Here is a 19,892-nt window from a genome sequence, read left to right on the forward strand (position 1 = left end):
TGGGGGAGGTTACTGGCCAGTTCCCTGAACTCTGCAGCAGAATAGTTGTTTGGATGTTTGCGGGTCATATGCCTAATCATGGTATTGTTACCAAATGAATATTTTTTGTTTGGGTTGCCCCTTGAGAGTTCTATGCCACAGATTAGGCAAGTTACCTTGGCCGCATTGACTTTTCTTTTGCCCTCTGGGATTGGAAAAAACTCCCATACAATGTGTGGTTTGGGCTGGTATGGGGTATTCTGTTCAGGCAGCCATCTTCTCCCCTCCTCCTCTTCCTCTTCCTCCTCCTCCTCTTCTTGACCACCAATGTACTGTTGTGGTGGTCCTCTTGGTGGTGGTGGTGGTGGTGGTGGTGCAGATGCTCCAGCTGTTGCTGCTACAGTAGCCATTTGAAAGTACAAAATAATTCTCTGTATTGCTGAAACAGGTCTTCCTCAGTCAAAGGACAAAGTCAGAATAAGGAAAAAAGGTGGGGTCTTTCATCATGTGGAAAAAAGAACTGTTCTGGACCAATGAGAAGTGTTATTTTCAGGTCACAAGACCAGGGATTTCATCATTATGAAACCAAAACTGTTCTGCACCAATAAAAAGTGTTATTTTCAGGTCACATGACCGACGCGCTTACGCTGCGCGCCCCCGGGCTCGTCGCGTAAGCGCGTCACATGTTTACGTTGCGCGATCGTATTCGCTCGAGTGCTTCCGGGTGCGCTTACGCCGTGCGTATCACGTGGACGCGGCTACGCAATACGTCACGATTATTTTTTCGTTCGCGGCAATAGCGCTAACGGGACGCTCTCCGGAGCGCGCCCTGGGGCGCTTCAAAAGACTACGCTTTCCGGGGCGCTCACCGGGGCGCGCCCCAGGGTAAAAAAAAAAAATATATATATACACATAAAAAAAATTGTTTTAAATACAAATAAAATATAGGATTCATTCATTTTCAAAAATATTACATTTTATAGCTATAGACATTTGCTATTAACAAAATTTTGAAATTCAAAGGAAAAAACATAGGTTTGGGGCCTTATATAAAGTTAGGAATTAGCATTTAAAAAACCTATGAAATTCACTGAAAAAACCATAGGTTTTACACTAGTTATAGTTAGGAATTCGCATTTAAAAAACCTTTGAAATTCACTGAAAAAAACATAGGTTTCACACCAGTTATAGTTAGGAATTAGCATTTAAAAAACCTATGAAATTCACTGAAAAAACCATAGGTTTTACACCAGTTATAGTTAGGAATTAGCATTTAAAAAACCTTTGAAATTCACTGAAAAAACCATAGGTTTCACACCAGTTATAGTTAGCTGGAAGTTTTACTCGCATAAAACCATTGAAATTCCCACGTTATAGTTAGTTGGACTCTCTATAACTTGCGCGTGCAATGCACTGCTGATGACGTCACATATTACATCACTCATGACATGGTCAGTGACATCACTCATGACATCACTGATGACAGCATCCTTGTGACAGAGTGACAGACCTCCTTTCACTGTAATGTAACCCTTGAAACACATTCAAAAATACAAACTAACATTTTCAAAGCAATGCAGATACCCATACCAGTTACAACAACAAAATCAATAATTCCAGCATCTATATACACATCCACTTATTCACCAACAGTTCTATATAGTCACTCATACATGTACTCACTCATGATATGTAGTGATACACCTATACATCCTGTTACACACCAACAGTCACCCAAAAGTTACTCACACACATACTCACACATACAAATAAACTATTGAACATCTATTTATTTGCATATACAGCTATACACACACTACCACTTTACTTCTAAGGAAACTTACACATATTTACTCTCTTAAACAATCACTTATAGAAACATACTAATTTAAACAGGAACTCTTACAATCCCTCACTCTCACATGTACTCACTTATATACATCAATATTCACATATACTAGATTAAAACATATATAGTTATTGATAAAGACACTACTGAGACAGTCATTCACTCACTAACTAACATATACACACTCATCCACCCATACAGTCCTGCACATATGCTGTCTTCAAAACACATACAAACACAGAATCAGTCACTCATGCATCTAATGTGCTAAGTAATACCCCCATCAAACCATACAGATACTCATACTGAGATTAAAAAAAACATCTAATAACCCATATACATACACATGTAGCTACTCACCAACCCATGCAGCCACTTATACACAAAGTGAAACACTAATACATATAATTAAATATTTAAATATTACTCACTAATATTTATTTTTCAGAAAGACACACATTCACTGGATGGTGTCATCAGTGATGTCATGAGTGATGTCACTGACCATGTCATGAGTGATGTAATATGTGACGTCATCAGCAGTGCATTGCACGCGCAAGTTATAGTGAGTCCAACTAACTATATAACGTGGGAATTTCAATGGTTTTATGCGAGTAAAACTTCCAGCTAACTAGAACTGGTGTGAAACCTATGGTTTTTTCAGTGAATATATGTATACATATATAATAATAATAATAAAACCACTTCTAAAGCGCATGGTTACACTTAAACAGTGTGTCCCCGCGCTGAGAGATGCTACTGCTCCCCGAGAGGACAATGTCCGGGGCTCGCCTGGATCTCAGACTGCGAAAAACTATTATTTACGTGGGAAAAGATGAGTTTTCAGTTTTTGTCTGAATCTTGTTTCAGAGGGCTCCATGCGTAAATCAAGAGGAAGCACATATATATATATACATATGTATATATATATATACATATGTATACATATATATATATGTATACATGAAAAGTAATCCCAACCTGTCAGTGGATGACAGGCAACATCAGGGTGCAGACCTCATTACGCCACAGCAGACAGCCAAAACGAAGCTCACAATGAATCCAACTCAAGTGAGTAGCAGGAATAAACGTTTATTTAATGAATGACGCGTTTCACTCCACTGGGGAGCTTGTTCACATAAAAGCACTCAAAAGAAGTGGGAGAATATATACATGATACAGGGAGGGGCTTGATTGGGAAGACACGCCTAAGAGTAAAAAAGAAATAAAGAAACAGTGCAAAAAATAAAACATGTTATTTTCACATAAGCAGAAACATGTACCCAATATAAACTAACAGTTTATATACTAGTCATGGCAATTTTAAGCAGTATAAGGATATTACAATGAGAGCTGTAAAATACAAGCATTGATCAAAAGCGTTCAAAGAAAGTAAAAAATGGCTGGCTGGAAAAGTTTACAAAAGAAAGGGGTGATGAGGGAAGCACAAAAACAAGCAAAATAGCAAGTGTGACGGCATAGTGCCTAATCAGTATGATGTGCTTTCCAGGGGTTTATAGAAGCCAGCAACATATTGAAAATCTAGAACGCAAGCAACTCAAGACATAGTGCCTGAATATTCCAACAACGCCACTGTTTTCTAAATAAGAAAACGTCATGTTCACAGAAAACAAACAGTAGTGTTACAAGTTAAGTACTGCAAAGACAGTGCAAAGCATAAAATAACTGAGTATAGGGAAAACACGATAGATTAAAAAGTGAAAAAATAATAAAAGATACAGAAGCCCAACCTAAAATGTGTGAAAATAAAATGAGATTCAGAAAGAAGCAAAGGGAAAATAGTAACACCTGAGGCGAAATAAAGAATGTGTGTTGTTCGAGATGAGATTAAAGTGACATGAATGCTTAGTCAAAACATTTTATCAAACAAAAATGACTAAGAACAGGCGTCAAGACAGAAAAGTGGCAATAAGCCAAAGCCAATAATTGACGCATTGACTGAACAAGAGAAGGAAAAAAGGAACATAATAGTTACGAGTATGGAAAAAAGATCGACAGAAACCAAGAACAAAATGGATCTGCAATTTGAATGTTACAAGAAACTTTTTAAATCCTCACTCAGATTGAGCCCGTTAGGGGCCTTGGTATCAAGGGACATAATGAGTTGAGATTCACGCTGTCTCAGTAATTTTTCGCGGTCCCCACCGCGACTGGGTTGAGGCACTGAACAAAGGACTGTGTATTGCAAGTCCTTCAGCTTCTTGTCATGGACTGCTTCAAAATGCCTCGCCACCGGGTAATTGCTATCACTGTTAACGATGGCCCTGATATGCTGAAGTATTCTTTGATGAACAGGCAGCTTGGTGCTGCCTATGTACTCCAGATCACATGTACATCTGAGCTTGTAGACAACAAACTCCGATCTACATGTTAGATATTCTCTGATGGGAATAGGTGTGTCGCTAAATGCAGTGACATATTCAGTAGTATTGGTGGCAAAATTACAGGCACGACAGGAAGTGCATTTAAAAAAAACCATTTTGGTGATCTTAGTGAGTTTGGGTGGATTTTCTGGTGCTGTTCTATCAAGAGCGTCGCGCATGGATGGCGCACGTCTGAATGTGATGGTAGGTGTTTCAGGTAGCATTGGGCCAAGAATGGGATCCGTCAGAATGATAGGCCATTCAGTGCCAATGATGCGCCTAATCTTTCGCTCCTGTGAGCTGAAAGTAGTTATAAGTCTGACAGTGCGCTGAGAGTCATCTTGGGTATTTTTGGTATTGACTGTAGTGGGCTCCCTTGGTGTAAGTAGTGAGACTCTGTCTACTGATGAAGCTTTGGCCAAAGCTTGATCAAGTATAGTTCTAGAGTACCCTCTTCTCAGGAAGCGTTGTTTGGAATCCTCAAGGCATGTTGCCAAAGAGTCAGGGTCACTGCAGATTCTGTGGATATGAAAAGGGAATACTGCGCATGGTATGTGCTGGATGGGAGCTGCGTGCGTGTAAAATTGAATTACCAGCAGTACTCTTGCGATGTAGTTTAGTCATGAGTGTGTTGTCCTTGATAAACAAGTGCACATCTAGAAATTCCGCTTCAGAGATGCTTACATTGGCAGTGAATTTTAGATTTAAGGAGTTGGTATTGCAGTCAGATACAAACGAAAGGGCCTGATCTTTGGTGCCCTTCCAAATGATGCAAATATCATCAATGTAGCGCCAGTAATGCGCAATGCATGGCGACCAGTGTGCGTGTGTGGTTTTGAGCTCGTGTTCCTCCCACCAACCCACATGAAGACATGAGTAGCTGGGGGAAAAACACGAGCCCATCGCCACACCACGCAAGTGCTGGTAAGTGTTGTTTTTGAAACGGAAGAAGTTGGAAGTAAGGCACAGTTTGATCATGGCAATCAACATGGAATTGTGTTCCCTGAAACAGATGGCACGTGTATTAAGATAGTACTGACATGCGTTTATACCATGCTGATGATTGATAGAAGTATAAAGCGATTCGATGTCTAAAATCAGAAACAAATAATCACTGCACCAATTAACAGTTCCAATCTTGGTCAAAAAATCTGTAGTATCTTTCAAGAAAGAAGGGAGACTCGCCACATGAGGTTGGAGAAAAAAGTCTACATATTTGGAGATGTTTTCGGTCATACTCCCAATGGCCGATATGATTGGACGGCCAGGCGTGGGGGTAACAAGTTTGTGAACTTTAGGCAAAAAGTATAAGTAGGGTGTCACTGGATGGTCTTTAGATAAGTAGTTGCATTCATCTTTAGTAAGGAGATTGAGTCTTTTCCAGGTGCTCAACTGTTTACGTATTTGGTTATGATTCTGAACCATAGCAAATTGTGATGATAGGGTGTAACATGTAGAATCGGATAAGTGTCTTTGTGCTTCCTCAATGTAGTCCGATGTTTTCCAAAGAACAGTGTTGCCACCCTTGTCGGCACTCTTGACAATCACATTGTGATCAGATTGGAGTTTGTTGATAAGCAAATTGTATTGCTGGTCATTATATTTCAGTTGTTTGTGTTGGGTCAGGATAGATCTGTTTAAAGTTTTAAGTTCAATAATGACACGATCGCTGAATATATCTACAGCATCCCGAGGCATGAGTGGAAAGAATGTCGACTTGGGTTTAAATGGCGTTGGCACTATGCGATTCACATTGAACACTTGGCTGACAGTTGGCGCAGTTTGGGAAGTGTCATCAAATGCTAAATCATATAGGTCTTGCAGGCCAGCATTGTCCTGTACTTGGAGTTGAGGTGCCATGTTAGAAGGAATCTCAGTTGCCCCACTTTGTTTACGTTTTGCCTCCAATTTGAAATACTTAAAAAGTTTAATTTTTCTCACAAATTTGTATAAATCAATCCGGGTTTGGTTGTAGGAGAATTTGTTTGGCGGACAGAATGAGAGGCCCAGAGACAATAGCTGCTCCTCCGCCTTGGTGAGAACAGTGTCTGACAGATTAATGACTGTGTTGTCAACAGTGCAAGTTATCTGCGCCAGTTCTTGTTTGTTTTTGTTTGCGAGGTATTTCTTTTTGTGGATCCTCCGCCTTGAGCGCCTGCGCTGGCTGACTGATTGCCGGCCTGATTCTGAGGATTCCGGGAGCGCAGGGAGTAGCGCCGGTCCTCGTTGACAAAACCCAGTTCTTCTACCACTGTGTAGTTTTTGCCTGGGTCGGGGATGGCAGATGTTGAAGCACCCTCGTCTTCACTATTGGAGGTTAATGAGTTAATTGACAGTGTGTCGCTGTTGTCAATAGGTATGCCAGAGCCTTGATTGATTGTAGCTGTTTGACCGCCTACTGTTTTGCCGCTGTTGGATAATGCTTTGCGCATTGTATACATATATATACATATATATATATATACATATGTATATACATACATATGTATACACATATGTGTATATATATATATATGTATACTGATGCACACATTCAGACAGTTTAGTCACTAACCCATGCATTTAGTAAGACACATTTAATCACTCACTCATACAGTCAGTCACGCACCTACTAAATCCTTCATCCAGACACTTATACATCCACTCATTCTTCAATATGTAAAACATATTTAAACTTTACAGAAACACACAGATATGGATGAGCCATCAGTGATGTAATCAGTGATGTCATTTGAGATGTCATCAGTGATGTCATCAGTGATGTCACTGACCATGTCATGAATGATGTAATATGTGACATCATCAGCAGTGGATTGCGGGTGCGCGAAATATAGTTAGTACAACTAACTATATAGGAGCAATTTCAATGGTTTATTAAATGTTAATTCCTAAGTATATAAGGCCTGAAACCTATGGTTTTTTAAGTGAATTTGCAAGGTTTTTTAAATGCTAATTCCTAACTATATAAGGCTTGAAACCTATGTTTTTTTCAGTGAATTTGCAAGGTTTTTTAAATGCTAATTCCTAACTATATCAGGCGCGAAACCTATATTTTGTTTCAATACATTTCAAAGCTTTTGTAAATGCTAATTCTATTAGCGGATAACGTTTATATATGTTATTATCCTTCTGGGACCACCTGAGCAGCCATCTTGTTTCTCAGGAGAAGTGAGGCACAAGAGAGCACAAAACAAGAGTGGAAACTGCGAAAAGGGGGCAGGGTTGAGACCCCCACTAGCCTTTCTCAGGGGGTCCCAGAAGGACCACCAAGTGCAAAAAAAATTATTATTATTTTTTTTAGAATCGCAGGGTATGCGCACGGTACGCGTACCGTACGCGTACCCCGCGATTTTTTCGAATTTTATTATTATTTCTTTTGCCCTTGGGGTCCTTTTGGGAGCCCCTGAGAAGGGCTAGAGGGTTGGGGGGTCTCTACCCTGCCCCCTTTTCGTGTTTTCCACTCTTGTTTTGGGCTCTCTTGTGCCTCAGTTCTCCTGAAAAACAAGATGGTGGCCAACACTTCCTGGTTTGGACAGTTTGGAATGTTGACAGTCGACTGCCAGCCAATCAGAAACTCGCTCGCGCACATAAGGGTACGCGCACGTACGCGTACGGTGAGCACATATAGATATATAATTTGCTCAAATTCAATTTTCTCAACAACTACTGTGGGGATTTTCACCAAATATAGAAAAGGCACTACTGCATACCTGTCCTTACCATTTTGCCAAGTTTGGTGTAATTCCGTTCGGGCTGTAGCCGTGTCTGAAGGTCCCATAGAAAATGTCATTTGAAACATTTCAAATTCAATTTTCTCAAGAACTACTGGAGGGATTTTCACCAAACGTAGAAAAGGCACATCTGCATACCAGGCCCTGCCATTTTGCCAAGTTTGGTGTAATTCCATTCAGCCGTTCGGGCTGTAGCCGTGTCTAAAGGTCCCTATGGAAATGAACATGGGGAAAACAAGTTTTGGGACCCCCCTTTCGGCCCCCGCTTGATGAATCCCCCCGAAACTTTCAGGGAAGGAGCGGAGCTGGCCAAAATTTTGGAAAAATACACCCAGATTCCTCAATCGGCACCAAAGTTATTCCCAATAGAATGTTGAGCGCATATAGATATATAATTTGCTCAAATTCAATTTCTCAACAACTACTGGAGGGATTTTCACCAAATATAGAAAAGGCACTACTGCATACCTGTCCCTACCATTTTGCCAAGTTTGGTGTAATTCAGTTCAGCCGTTCGAGCTGTAGCCGTGTCTAAAGGTCCCATAGAAAATGCTATTTGAAAAATTTCAAATTCAATTTTCTCAAGAACTACAGGAGGGATTTTCATCAAATATAGAAAAGGCACTACTGCATACCATTCCCTACCATTTTGCCAAATCTGGTATAATTCCGTTCAGCCGTATTCTATTGGGAATAACTTTGGCGCCGATTGAGGGATCTGCCTGTAATTTTCCTTAAATTGGCCTCGCTGCGCTCCGCTCCTTCCCTGAAAGTTACGGGGGGATTAGTCAAGCGGGGGCCGAGAAAAAAGGGGGGTCCCAAAACGTGTTTTCCCCATGTTAATTTCCATAGGGACATTCTGACAAGGCTACAGCTCGAACGGCTGAACGGAATTACACCAGATTTTGCCAAATGGTAGGGACTGGTATGCAGCAGTGCCTTTTGTATGTTTGGTGTAAATCCCTCCAGTAGTTCTTGAGAAAATTGAATTTGACATTTTTCAAATGGCATTTTCTATGGGACCTTTAGACACGGCTATAGCCCGAACGGCTGAACGGAATTACACCAAACTTGGCAAAATGGTGGGACAGGTATGCAGTAGTGCCTTTTCTATATTTCGTGAAAATCCCTCCACTAGTTGTTGAGAAAATTGAATCTGAGCATATTATATATCTATATGCGCTCAACATTCTATTGGGAATAACTTTGGTGCCGATTGAGGAATCTGTGTGTAATTTTCCAGAATTCTGGCCAGCTCCGCTCCGTCCCTGAAAGTTTCGGGGGGATTCATCAAGCAGGGGCCGAAAGGGGGGTCCCAAAACGTGTTTTTCCTATGTTAATTTCCATAGGGACATTTAGTCAGGGCTACAGCCCGAACGGCTTAATGGAATTACACCAAACTTGGCAAAATGGTAGGGCCTGGTATGCAGATGTGCCTTTGCTATGTTTGGTGAAAATCCCTCCAGTAGTTCTTGGGAAAATTGAATCTGAGCAAATTATATATCTATATGCGCTCACCGTGCGCGCACCGTACGCGTACGGTACGCGTACGTGCGCGAGCGAGTTTCTGATTGGCTGGCAGTCGACTGTCAACAGTCCAAACTGTCCAAACCAGGAAGTGTTGGCCACCATCTTATTTTTCAGACGAACTGAGGCACAAGAGAGCCCAAAACAAGAGTGGAAAACACAAAAAGGGGGCAGGGTAGAGACCCCCCAACCATCTAGCCCTTCTGAACATTTGCGGGATGGTGTTGTATTATTCTCCATCCAAACCCACTTGGAAATTATTTGAATGCATACAGTGCCGACTGCTACCATTAGGGAGTTGCAAGAACTACTTACCCAGAATGCACTCGCATATGATGGCAGGTATAAAGACCTTCAGTTCGCACTTGTGGTGGCCTGCATGTATTGCCAGTGAACAAGGGCAGTCTGCCCGAAACGCGTATGGCGCTATGGACATAGAGAAATACGCGCTGCTTTGCTACCCACAATACAGAAAGGATTTATGCTCACCCGAGTGGCGTTTCCAAGCATGGAAACTTGGTTTTGTGAATTCAAAATGCAGCGTGCCTCGTTGCGAAATGCCCCGCCGCAAAACCTGCGGACCACGGCACCCAAACCAGGGTGCCATGTGGAGTTGGCGGTCCAATATTGTGGGATGAACATTTGCGGGACAGTGTTTTATTCTCCATCCAAACCCACTTGGGAATTATTTGAATGCATACAGTGCAGACTGCTACCATTAGGGAGATGCAAGAACTACTTTACTCAGAATGCACTTTCATATGATGGCGGGTATAAAGACCTTCAGATCGCACTTGTGGTATATTGGCAGTGAACAAGGGCAGTCCGTCCGAAACGTGTATGGCGCTATGGAGAAATATGCGCTGCTTTGCTACCCACAATAATGAAAGGATTTACCCTCACCAGAGTGGCGTTTCCAAGCATGGTAACCTGGTTTTGTCAGACAGACAGACAGACTATGCGCTGGAAAACACACCGCTCCCAGTACCACCAAGCTACTTTGTAGTAAGGGTTTAAGAAGAAATAATATCCAAGTAAATCCAACATTCTAAAATAAACACAATACTACATACTTCAAAGTGATAGCAGCTCAGGTGTCTAGCCTAATGTGGGGAAACAAACCGGCATGCATAGCACAGAATAAGTTGGTTCGAGGATGGTATGACAGTGGGATAACACTCCCAAACATACAATTCTATGACTGGGCGGCGCAATTAAAGGTAGTTAACCAATGGATACATGCCCCACAAACAGACCCTGCATTCAAGGCAGAAAGATTTGTATTGGGAACAGGAAGTATGCTGTCTGCCCTTTATAACAAGAAGCAAGCCCCTGCGTTAATAGGGCCCACAAAACACACAGTCACCATATGGCACGCTGCGCAGGGTAAATTGGGCCCATCTCACTCCTCTTTGGGACACGAAGCGCCTGGGACGGCTTAGGAATAGTAAGGGCTTCGATCAGTGGGACGCAATAGGGATATCCACGGTGGGTGACGTGGAGTAAGGGGGAAGTAACTTAATTCGAGCGTCTCCAGCAACAATATGAGCTGGCACCCTCTGAAATTTTTCGATACACGCAGATAAAACACGGACTGACAGCAGTCCTACCACCTGGTACCGAGGTCCCGGAGGCTTCACCTCTGGAGGACAGATTATTGACAGACTGCATGCATAAGCGGGCTACATCATTCCCTTAACGAAAGTTAGTTAACAACCTGCTGGACCCCACAGTACCACTCAGGGAAAAATGGTCTTGCGATGTGAGAGACCTTGACAACACTGAATTGCAGGACGCATTGGCCTTCCCACGTGAGGTGGGTATACCTTCAAGACTCAGATTGGTGCAGCTTAAAATACTACATCGAACCTACTACACTAGGCCTGCCCTACATAGGATGGGTAAAACATCACACCCATATTGCCTGCGACGCTGTGGGGAGGAGGGTACATTTTATCACACCATATGGCAATGCCTGAAGATTGTGGACTATTAGACGAAGGTGATGAGAACAATATCACAAACAGAAGAAGTGTCATTGGTACCGGAACCCAAGAGTGTTTGCTAAATGGATGTACGTCAGTACAACGCAATCATTTTGATCGCGCTACTTTACGACGCAGCCATTACAACGCAAGCCGTTACGACTTGCGTTGGATTGTGGATTAATTTAATTTTCTATTCCAACTACAGCCCACGTAACAGTAGGGAAGGTGTTGGAATAAGAAAATCTAACTATTCCTTAAGCAAGAGCGCCCTCCAGCGCAAGTCGTAGTAACGACTTGCGTTGTAATGGCTGCGTCGTAAAGGTCGCGCGGTGTAAACACCGCGTTGTAAAGGATGTTTCCCTTGCTAAATATATGGGAGCCAAATGACCGTACTCATCTGACACAAGACTGGGCCACATTGGGGATAATGGATGCAAAACGCAATATCGCACAAAAATGGGGTGCAGCAGATTTAGTCACTCGCCGCATGGTGCAAAGACATGGACACAGCTATGGAGGCCGAGAGAACAGTGTTCCTCAGTCGTGGTTGTCCCCGGAAGTGGAGCAAGATTTGGGGGGCGTGGAATAAATTAATGGGAGCCATTTGTGAACCACCGAGGGAACGGGCAGAAGAGGGTACGGATGAGAAACACTAGGGAGGGAGGCGTGTCTAACATTTGGGGTACTGTTAATGATTATGATGTAATTAATACTAATGTAACAATGCTGCGGGAATGTATTGCTGATTTGCAATGTGTCTGTATACTACCTGGAACATTTATGCCTTGACGATATTGATTATAATAAAAAGAAATGAAAAAAAAAAGTCCATAAAATGTCTACAAAATACGGTTATAAAGGGCTTTCAGATCCGCACTGTTGGCACGAAAAGACAAAAACTGATGTCATCATGCTGAGGTGGAGCCTATAAGCGCAACACGTCACATCCGCCTCATACAACACCAAGCCATTCAACACCACCTACCAACACACATAGGTACTGCTCAAGATTTCCTGAATCCAGTATGACACCTGGGGAATATTCTAAGGAAAGAAATCTGCAGTTAGAAGTCTCTATCAGATGGTACAGCTCACTTGCAGATCTGAGGACTATCAGGTCTGGGTTAAGACTCAATACAATTTTAGGCAACAACAACTTCTTCAATTTGTCTATGTGGATGGCTGCTTTCTGAAAAGCTATCAGACATCCACTGACTGACTTCATATATCATATGAAAGAACACATTTATGGCCATAATACCATACCTTGGTCTGTAGGAATTTAAAGCATTGTTGGTTTAACACCTCCACAAATTCAGATTCAAAGTCTTGGTCACTGTACCAGGCTCCGCCGGTCACTGATCGATCAGGCTGCACATTGTACAACATGTAAACCTTTTTCTTTGAGGCCTGTAAACATACACCCATAAGATTTAAGAGGTATAAAATAATATTAATTCTCAACAAAAGTGCATAGTCAAAATGAAAAGGAAAGTCTTATAATACTATCTCTCAGATTTTAATATTTCTCTTGAGCCTTGTTTCTTCTTCTGCTGCACCATAATGAGACATAATAAATGCTGTTCTAGAACCCATTAAATCAACAACAGACAAGGCTGTACTTTGGAAAATAGATGCGTCTGCAGCTCATGCATAGTATCAAAGCATTCTATTCTTTTTTTTTGATAATCACATTTTTATTGATTTTACAAAGAAAAACCAGCCCATCATCAAGGTTCCGTGACAGTAAAGTAATGCATACAATAATCTGGATAATGCAAGGGACAAGTGCATACAAGTCAAAAGGACCGCATTTGGAAAATCCCCTATTAAACTAAACAAAGCCCCCCAACCACTTTCCCCAAACCCTACGATACTTCTTGGGGCAGCCACGTGCTGCATACAATGTTTTGTCTTGTGCGGCGCACCAGTTGACCCCCGTCCGCCACTTCCCCACAGTGGGAGGGTCAGGACTCTTACAAAGAGAGGCTATGTCCCTCTTCGCTACCACCATTGCTGTTGTATAAAATAACTTTTCATGTCTGGACCCGTCCAACCCATCCGTGATGCCCAGGATCGCATGCTTCGGATCGTGAGGAATCTCCCACCTCAGTGAGCTCCTCCTCTATGTATCTCCAGAAGTTCGCCAAACGCACACATGCGCACCACATGGAAAAAGTCGGCGGGCTTGTGGCCGCACCTTGCACAAAAAGCATTCTATAATTATGGATATAATAGATGCTTTTTATAATGATCATGGAGTGGCCATCATTTAAAGTATATCAGACTGGGGCGTGGCATTAGCAGGGTGATGATGGATGACTTGGATAATAATAATATTAACAATAATTTTAGGGGCATAGCCGAATCGCCAAACATGGCAGCAACACTTCTCAAGGAGGTTCTTGGGCAAGGATAGTGCCCTGATCATCAGTGGAGCCCCAACCTGATGGCCCTGATGCAACCCTAACGTTTTCAGTGGATCCGTTGGAAAATGGACCGACTCGGTGAATCATTGAGGTGACACCGGTGCATGGCGGAGAACGTCTGCCCCTGCTGTCTCCCCCCGCCTTGGTATGGTGACACAGCTGGTTGTGCCCCCTGCGGTAGCGGAGGGCGAGGCGGGCCGTGGATAGCTGCATTCAAGAGAGACTTGCCTGGGGCCTTGGAGAATGGTTGCGAGTTCTTGGTAGTGGCCTACCGAGACCTTGAAGCAGAGGTGACTGCAAGAGTGGGCCTGGTCACATACCACAACAGCCACTGCTCATAGTGCCCCTTCAAGGCTCAGAGGGTGAGGCGGGCTGAACGAGCTCACATTCCACAGCGCCAGACTGAGAACTGTGACACCCATCGGCATGTAGCTGTGAAAGAGGCCAGCTGGGGATCGAAGACAGAGGTGATCGTGAGAGAAGGCCCGAGGAAGCATCTGCTGATGCAGAAGTGTATGGGGGATTCGGGCCCTTCTCTGGTGTACCTGGTGAATCCTAGTCATCCGTAGGGGGCGCCCTCGTGGATAGCTTACTGTGGGGGACAGTGACAGTGAGGCGGCCCACGCAGGGGGCCCCCATAGGAGGGCGGCCACCTTAGTGCCACTCTGGGCACAAACCCGACAGGTCTAGTGTTTGGACCCCCCAGAGTCTGGTGCTACCCGCCATTTCCGGCGCGCCGGTGGGCTAGGAATATCTACCTCCCCGGCCATCCGGCCATCCTTTTTGCGCTGAGGTATCATGCCGTCTACCCCCCTACCGCTTACCCAGCGTGTCGGCTGGAAGGGTGGATAGGGTACGAAGGCTGTTAGCTTGTTATTTTTGTGTTGCAGGCAGAGTTACAGGGCGATCCAGAGGATAAATGGTACATAGGGTACCCTCTTCAGGAGCACAAGAAGGGTGCAAATGGCAAACAACCAAAGGAAGTCCTTACGGCAGAACCCTGGAGGAATGAGGGTGCCCAGTTAGTCCTTCGGGCGGTTGTAAACCTGAGCAATGGGGGCTTGCCTGGATACGCTCCGCCCCCTCAAGGGGCGTGAGTAAATGGGAGGACCGGAGGTCCACAGGAAGTAAGGGGTAATCCCCCCCAAAAGGTTAGCACCAATTGGTTAGGCCATGGTGCAATTTGGCTGTTAAGGTGGGTAGGGGCTGCCTGCTCTTGGATCGCCTGTAAGTTGACCCACCATGTTGCCATATTTCTTATGCAAAATAAACCTGCAGCAATATTTTCTCCAACTACTAATGTGTCTTGTTTGTTCTTTATTATGGTATTGCTGTTTTGCGGGTGCGGGTAGTTGCCGATATTGGCACTAAGTGTCTTTGAGGGGAGCCGGTTGTATACCGGGTGAATCTCTGAGCACTGCCTAGAGAGGGCGCCCCCCTCGGGCAGTCCTCTGCAGGGAAAAGTGGATCAGCATATTGGAGGTGCACTAGAGGGGGGACCGCACAGTGAGACAACTGAGACACGCAAAAGTCTGGGTGGAGAGGGGTCCGAGACCTCAGGAGTGGTGGTACCTTCGAACTAACCAACCAACATGGTAAAGAGATAAGTGGTTCCTTCTCCTAGAAGAGGACAGACTGCTTTACTAACCCAGTAATGAGGGCGGATCTACCCAGCGTGCGGAGGGACCCAGCAGAGAGCAGCAACAGGATTGGGGTGACCAAGCGGCCATGAATCGAGAGAGGCCTTAGAGGAACAGACCTCAGGAGTATGTACAAAGGTATCCCACTTGCGTCATTAATTGCACAAGGGTACAGATCGCATGATGGAGTAGAGGCCCGGGTCTCCACGATGGGAGAGGAGCTCTGTATTTTGAAACAAGATTTTGTAAAACGTAGAGAGGTGGCGCTACAATGTGGAAGGCAAGCCGAAGATGCTAAGGTTCGGCCAGGCTGTAATAACTTGCATGTGTTTAATGCCACCATAATGTAGCGGTACAAAAGGGGGTGGTGATGGACGGAGCATCTGAATCAATCAAACACTCACACCCAGTCAAAAGATCTGGGTTTAATCCATCGCCGTTCTTTAGCCCACTCTGCCACCCCAGTTCAGACATGGCTATATGCAAATCAGTCTGACCCTGTGCCTCATGGGAACAATCCAGCCCGAACTGCCAAGCCATGTCTTCCCTGGACCGGAAACAAGCTTCCGAGGACCGGTTTCTGGCATTCCAGCCGTCTTCAGCCCGGCTTGCGGCCAGGCTGTAATAACTTGCATGTGTTTAATGCCACCATAATGTCGCATCATGTTCTCAAGCATTCTTATCTTTCGAGGAGGGCCTGGAGGGTCTAGTCCGTGCCCCAGCATAGCGGTATAGACATGAGACACCCAACATAAACAACATGCCTCCCGATGAATTGTATCGCTCGACAGTCTTATGGTGGAATGTTAACGTGATGCTCAATAAGCTCGGGGGCGGGGAGGGGGTTGGAATCACAGTGTCTTCTATGCTAAGCCTCAGACCTAATCCGCCTGCAAGAAACTAAGGGCCAGATGTACGACCGTTTGAAATTGCAACTTGCAAATTGCGCTAGATTGTGAGTCACAATTTGCAAGTCGCAATTTAAAATGTACAACAATGTCTGAGACACTGATTGCGATTCCCAATGGGGTCGCAAAATGCAAGCCTCGTGAATAGTAATGAGGCATTCGCAATTTGCGACCCCATTGGGCGTGGCTGGCCCTCCCAGGGCTGGTGGCCAGCTGGACTCAGCAGACCTCCATGTCTGGGACTGCTTTTAAATAAAGCAGTTTTTAGGTCTCGGCTAGTGTGGCTGCGCACATGCGCAGCTCGCTCGCGGGATTTAATGATTTAAAAGAACTTCTGTAAAGGGGTTTAAGCCCCGCCCTCTTTTCCATTGGCTGGCGTCACCGTTTATGCTAAACGGTGGCCAGCCATTGGAAAAGAGCTTTTTGTGATGTAGACTTTTCTCTTTTTGAGACGGCCCACTTGGACGGGCTTGTCTGCCTTCCGTGCGTCGTGAAAGCTTTATAGGGCAATGTGTTCAAAACACATGGCCCCATAAAGACAATAGATTCCCATGCTTGCAGCGTGGTCCCCCTTTTACTTTCAGGACCGCGCTGATCTAAAATATCAGAGCTATATGAGCTTTAATATCCAATTATGGAACTTGCGATTTTGAGATAAATTCAAACGATTCATGATGCCAATAATACATAAAAAAAATGTTTGTGCTAGCGAACGTTAAATTACTCGTTGGCAGCATTGTGCATCTCTCCCCACCCCCTCTCGCTCCACCTTTTCCGGTTTCTGCTCTTTTGGAAGGTGCAAACTTTTAATTTCAGTTAAGGGCTCTGATGCTGGATAAAAAGAGTGCAGGGAGGGGCTGGTGGGCGCATAGTCTTTCTTGACACAATGACCACTTCCTTTCAAAAGCAGAGGCTGAGAGACAGACGCTGGGGTGCAGTGCAGAGGCAAAGAAGAGAGCAGACAGACAGACAGACGCGACTGAGCCGAGGCGCTGAGATGGGAGACTGGAAAGACTGTAGTCAAGGAGAGACACCGGATTGATGAGTTCCTGATTCTCAGACGAGCCTCCAACGGCGGCAGCACTGCCTGGAGCTTGCACACGACCCGGAATTGGTACTTGTTCTTATCATTTATACCGCCTTACTTTTTCTATCAATTTTTGTAGGTAGGAACACATCTTGGAATTGTACTTGTTCATGTTTTACATACCTCAGTACGGTTTCTAAGCGCTATTGATTGTTGCAGCTTGGAGAGTCGTATGTCTGTAACCAAAAGTGACTTTCGTAAAATGACACAGAGTGTGATGCAGAGGAGCTGCTTTGTGTTCTCTAGGGCTCACCACCCTTACTTTATGCTCTAGTTCTTATCTCCAGCAGTAAGTTAGTAACTCAGCAAACACGTAGCAGACTTTGGCCATGAATGTAGTGGCGTTGTCTAGATCGAGCTTCAGCTCAGGATGGTAATGCACCTACCGAGGTCTATCTTTGCAACATGTACGTCACAGGATTGGTTACTAGCCTTCTGAGAATGACCTCCATGGTTTTTATAATACTAATACAAGTTTCCTATTTATCCAGACACCTCCCTCATAAGTGCATAAGCTCTGCCATGTAGCCGGCGGCCGATTATTAGTGCACCGCTTCTTCGGCGGCCCATAGTACGCCTGCCAAGAGAACTCGTTTTCTGCCCTATTTATAGATACGTCCCAAACGCGGCCAGGGCCGTGGTAAAGGGTGTGCATGTGTGTCTTGAGTGTAAATTAGTGATATCTCTATCATGGGGGTCTAGGAGGCAAAGAACGGAAGAACAAACAAGCCAGCAGCTATCTCTGCGCATTAATCAGTAACTCACAGAATAGAGGCAAAAGCAAGCAAATAGGTCGTGGACGAGCGAGGGTGTGGGAGGGGAGAGGATGTGGCCCGGCCAGAGCGGTTGACCTCAAAGCTAGGAAGCTGACCTTCGGGTCAAGTTCACAGTGCATTTTAAAAAAAATCCAAAAATTGAGTGAAATGTATTGTCATCGGGGAACACCCCTTTCATCTTCCTAGCGGCCCCTCTGGTCTAGCTATTTTGGCTGAGGCTGTGATAAGAGATTCAATGGCTGCCACAAAGTATCTGTTGAGGCCTTCACAACCCTCACCAACAGCTCTTCTCTGGACACTCTCCTGTGCACCGATGCAGGGCAGACCGGGAGCTGGTGGGCTTTCGAAAAACAAAATAGTGTGAGGCGGCTGCCCGCGTTTTCACAAGTGTCTGTGGGTGTCCGTGGAAAGGTGCAAAGTTGTAAAGCGGATAAACGGGGCCTAAGCAGGCCTCCCCCGCCGAGGCCTGGTTGGGGCCCAATGGCGGTAGATTTAAAATAAAGTGTTTCACTGCGCACTCTGTCACGTTCACGTAGACTTGTCTCCTACGGAGATTGATAGCAAGAAGCCTGTGGGAAGAGGGGGAGTGACTAGATACCATTTCTGGGGTCCACTGTCACATCTTCCTACCTACCCTACACAGTGTATCCTAAACGGTTTGTCCCAGCCCATTGGTAGGTCATGAGCCCATTTTTTGTGAGTCTCAAAATCTAAGCAATGAATATAGAGGCCTTTAAATTCTGCATTTATCTTGAAGCAAAAAAGGAGGGCAAATGCCGGCTATGTTTTCTGACAAATTGCTACTAACTTCTTTTTAACATGGGGATTTGGTGTTTACAAACTCCTCTCACTTTGCAACCACAAAAAGAAAAGTATAGTAAATTTGATTGGACACCGTCGCTTCTTCGCTGCAGACTTGCTTCCTTCTCTTCCTACCTCCAGGCAGCTGGCACGCCCGCGGACTTCAGTCTCGCACATCATGCGGACTTGCTGCCTACTCTTTCCAGCTCCAGCCAGGCAGCTGGCCAGCTCGCGGACTCCTGCCTCACAATCTCAATCCAAGAGCCACTGGACACACACATCTCCTGCCAGGCAGCGTTCTCAAGAGACACGAAAACAGCAGCAAGAATGGCAGGAAAACGGAATGAAAGTGCTTGTCTTAGGGTGTGAGGCATGCTGAATATAGGGTCTGGGCGAGCGTAAGTATGTGCCCGATCATGACTACATCATTTTATGTTATCTCCTTTGCCAATGGTGTACATTTAAGTATTCGTTTCTAAACAGCAACTATTAGCATGAACAAACTATGCAGAGTGCTTAGCTAGCCAGCAAACTTACGTACCTTCGCAGATAATGTCTTGACAGGGAAAATACACATTATAGACATTTAAATCATAGCATTGCCAGCCTTGTTTGAGACTCACTGTAACACGCATAGTCTGAGTATGGGTGTGGGTGCCGCCATTTCCTAAGAGGCAAGGGTCGGTGACAGGCTCCAGGCAGCACGTGGGTCTCTCAAACATGTTATAACCAAGGACAGCTGTGACTTTCTGATGAACATGGACCATGGCGAACTCGGCATGCAACACAGTAC

General features: G+C 44.6%; 1 protein-coding gene across 1 annotated transcript in view; it reads right to left on the reverse strand.

Moving 5' to 3' along the window:
• The window catches only part of POLR3F (RNA polymerase III subunit F), a 229,670-nt gene that overhangs the window by 127,686 nt on the left and 82,092 nt on the right, over positions 1 to 19,892 (reverse strand). Inside the window, exon 6 of the mRNA XM_086926913.1 lies at positions 12,725 to 12,868. Within this exon, the coding sequence (XP_086783039.1) occupies positions 12,725 to 12,868 (144 nt within the window). The remainder of the gene's footprint in view (positions 1 to 12,724; positions 12,869 to 19,892) is intronic.

Source organism: Lissotriton vulgaris, chromosome 6, assembly GCF_964263255.1.
Source record: "Lissotriton vulgaris chromosome 6, aLisVul1.2, whole genome shotgun sequence".
Classification (NCBI taxonomy): Eukaryota; Metazoa; Chordata; class Amphibia; order Caudata; family Salamandridae; genus Lissotriton; species Lissotriton vulgaris.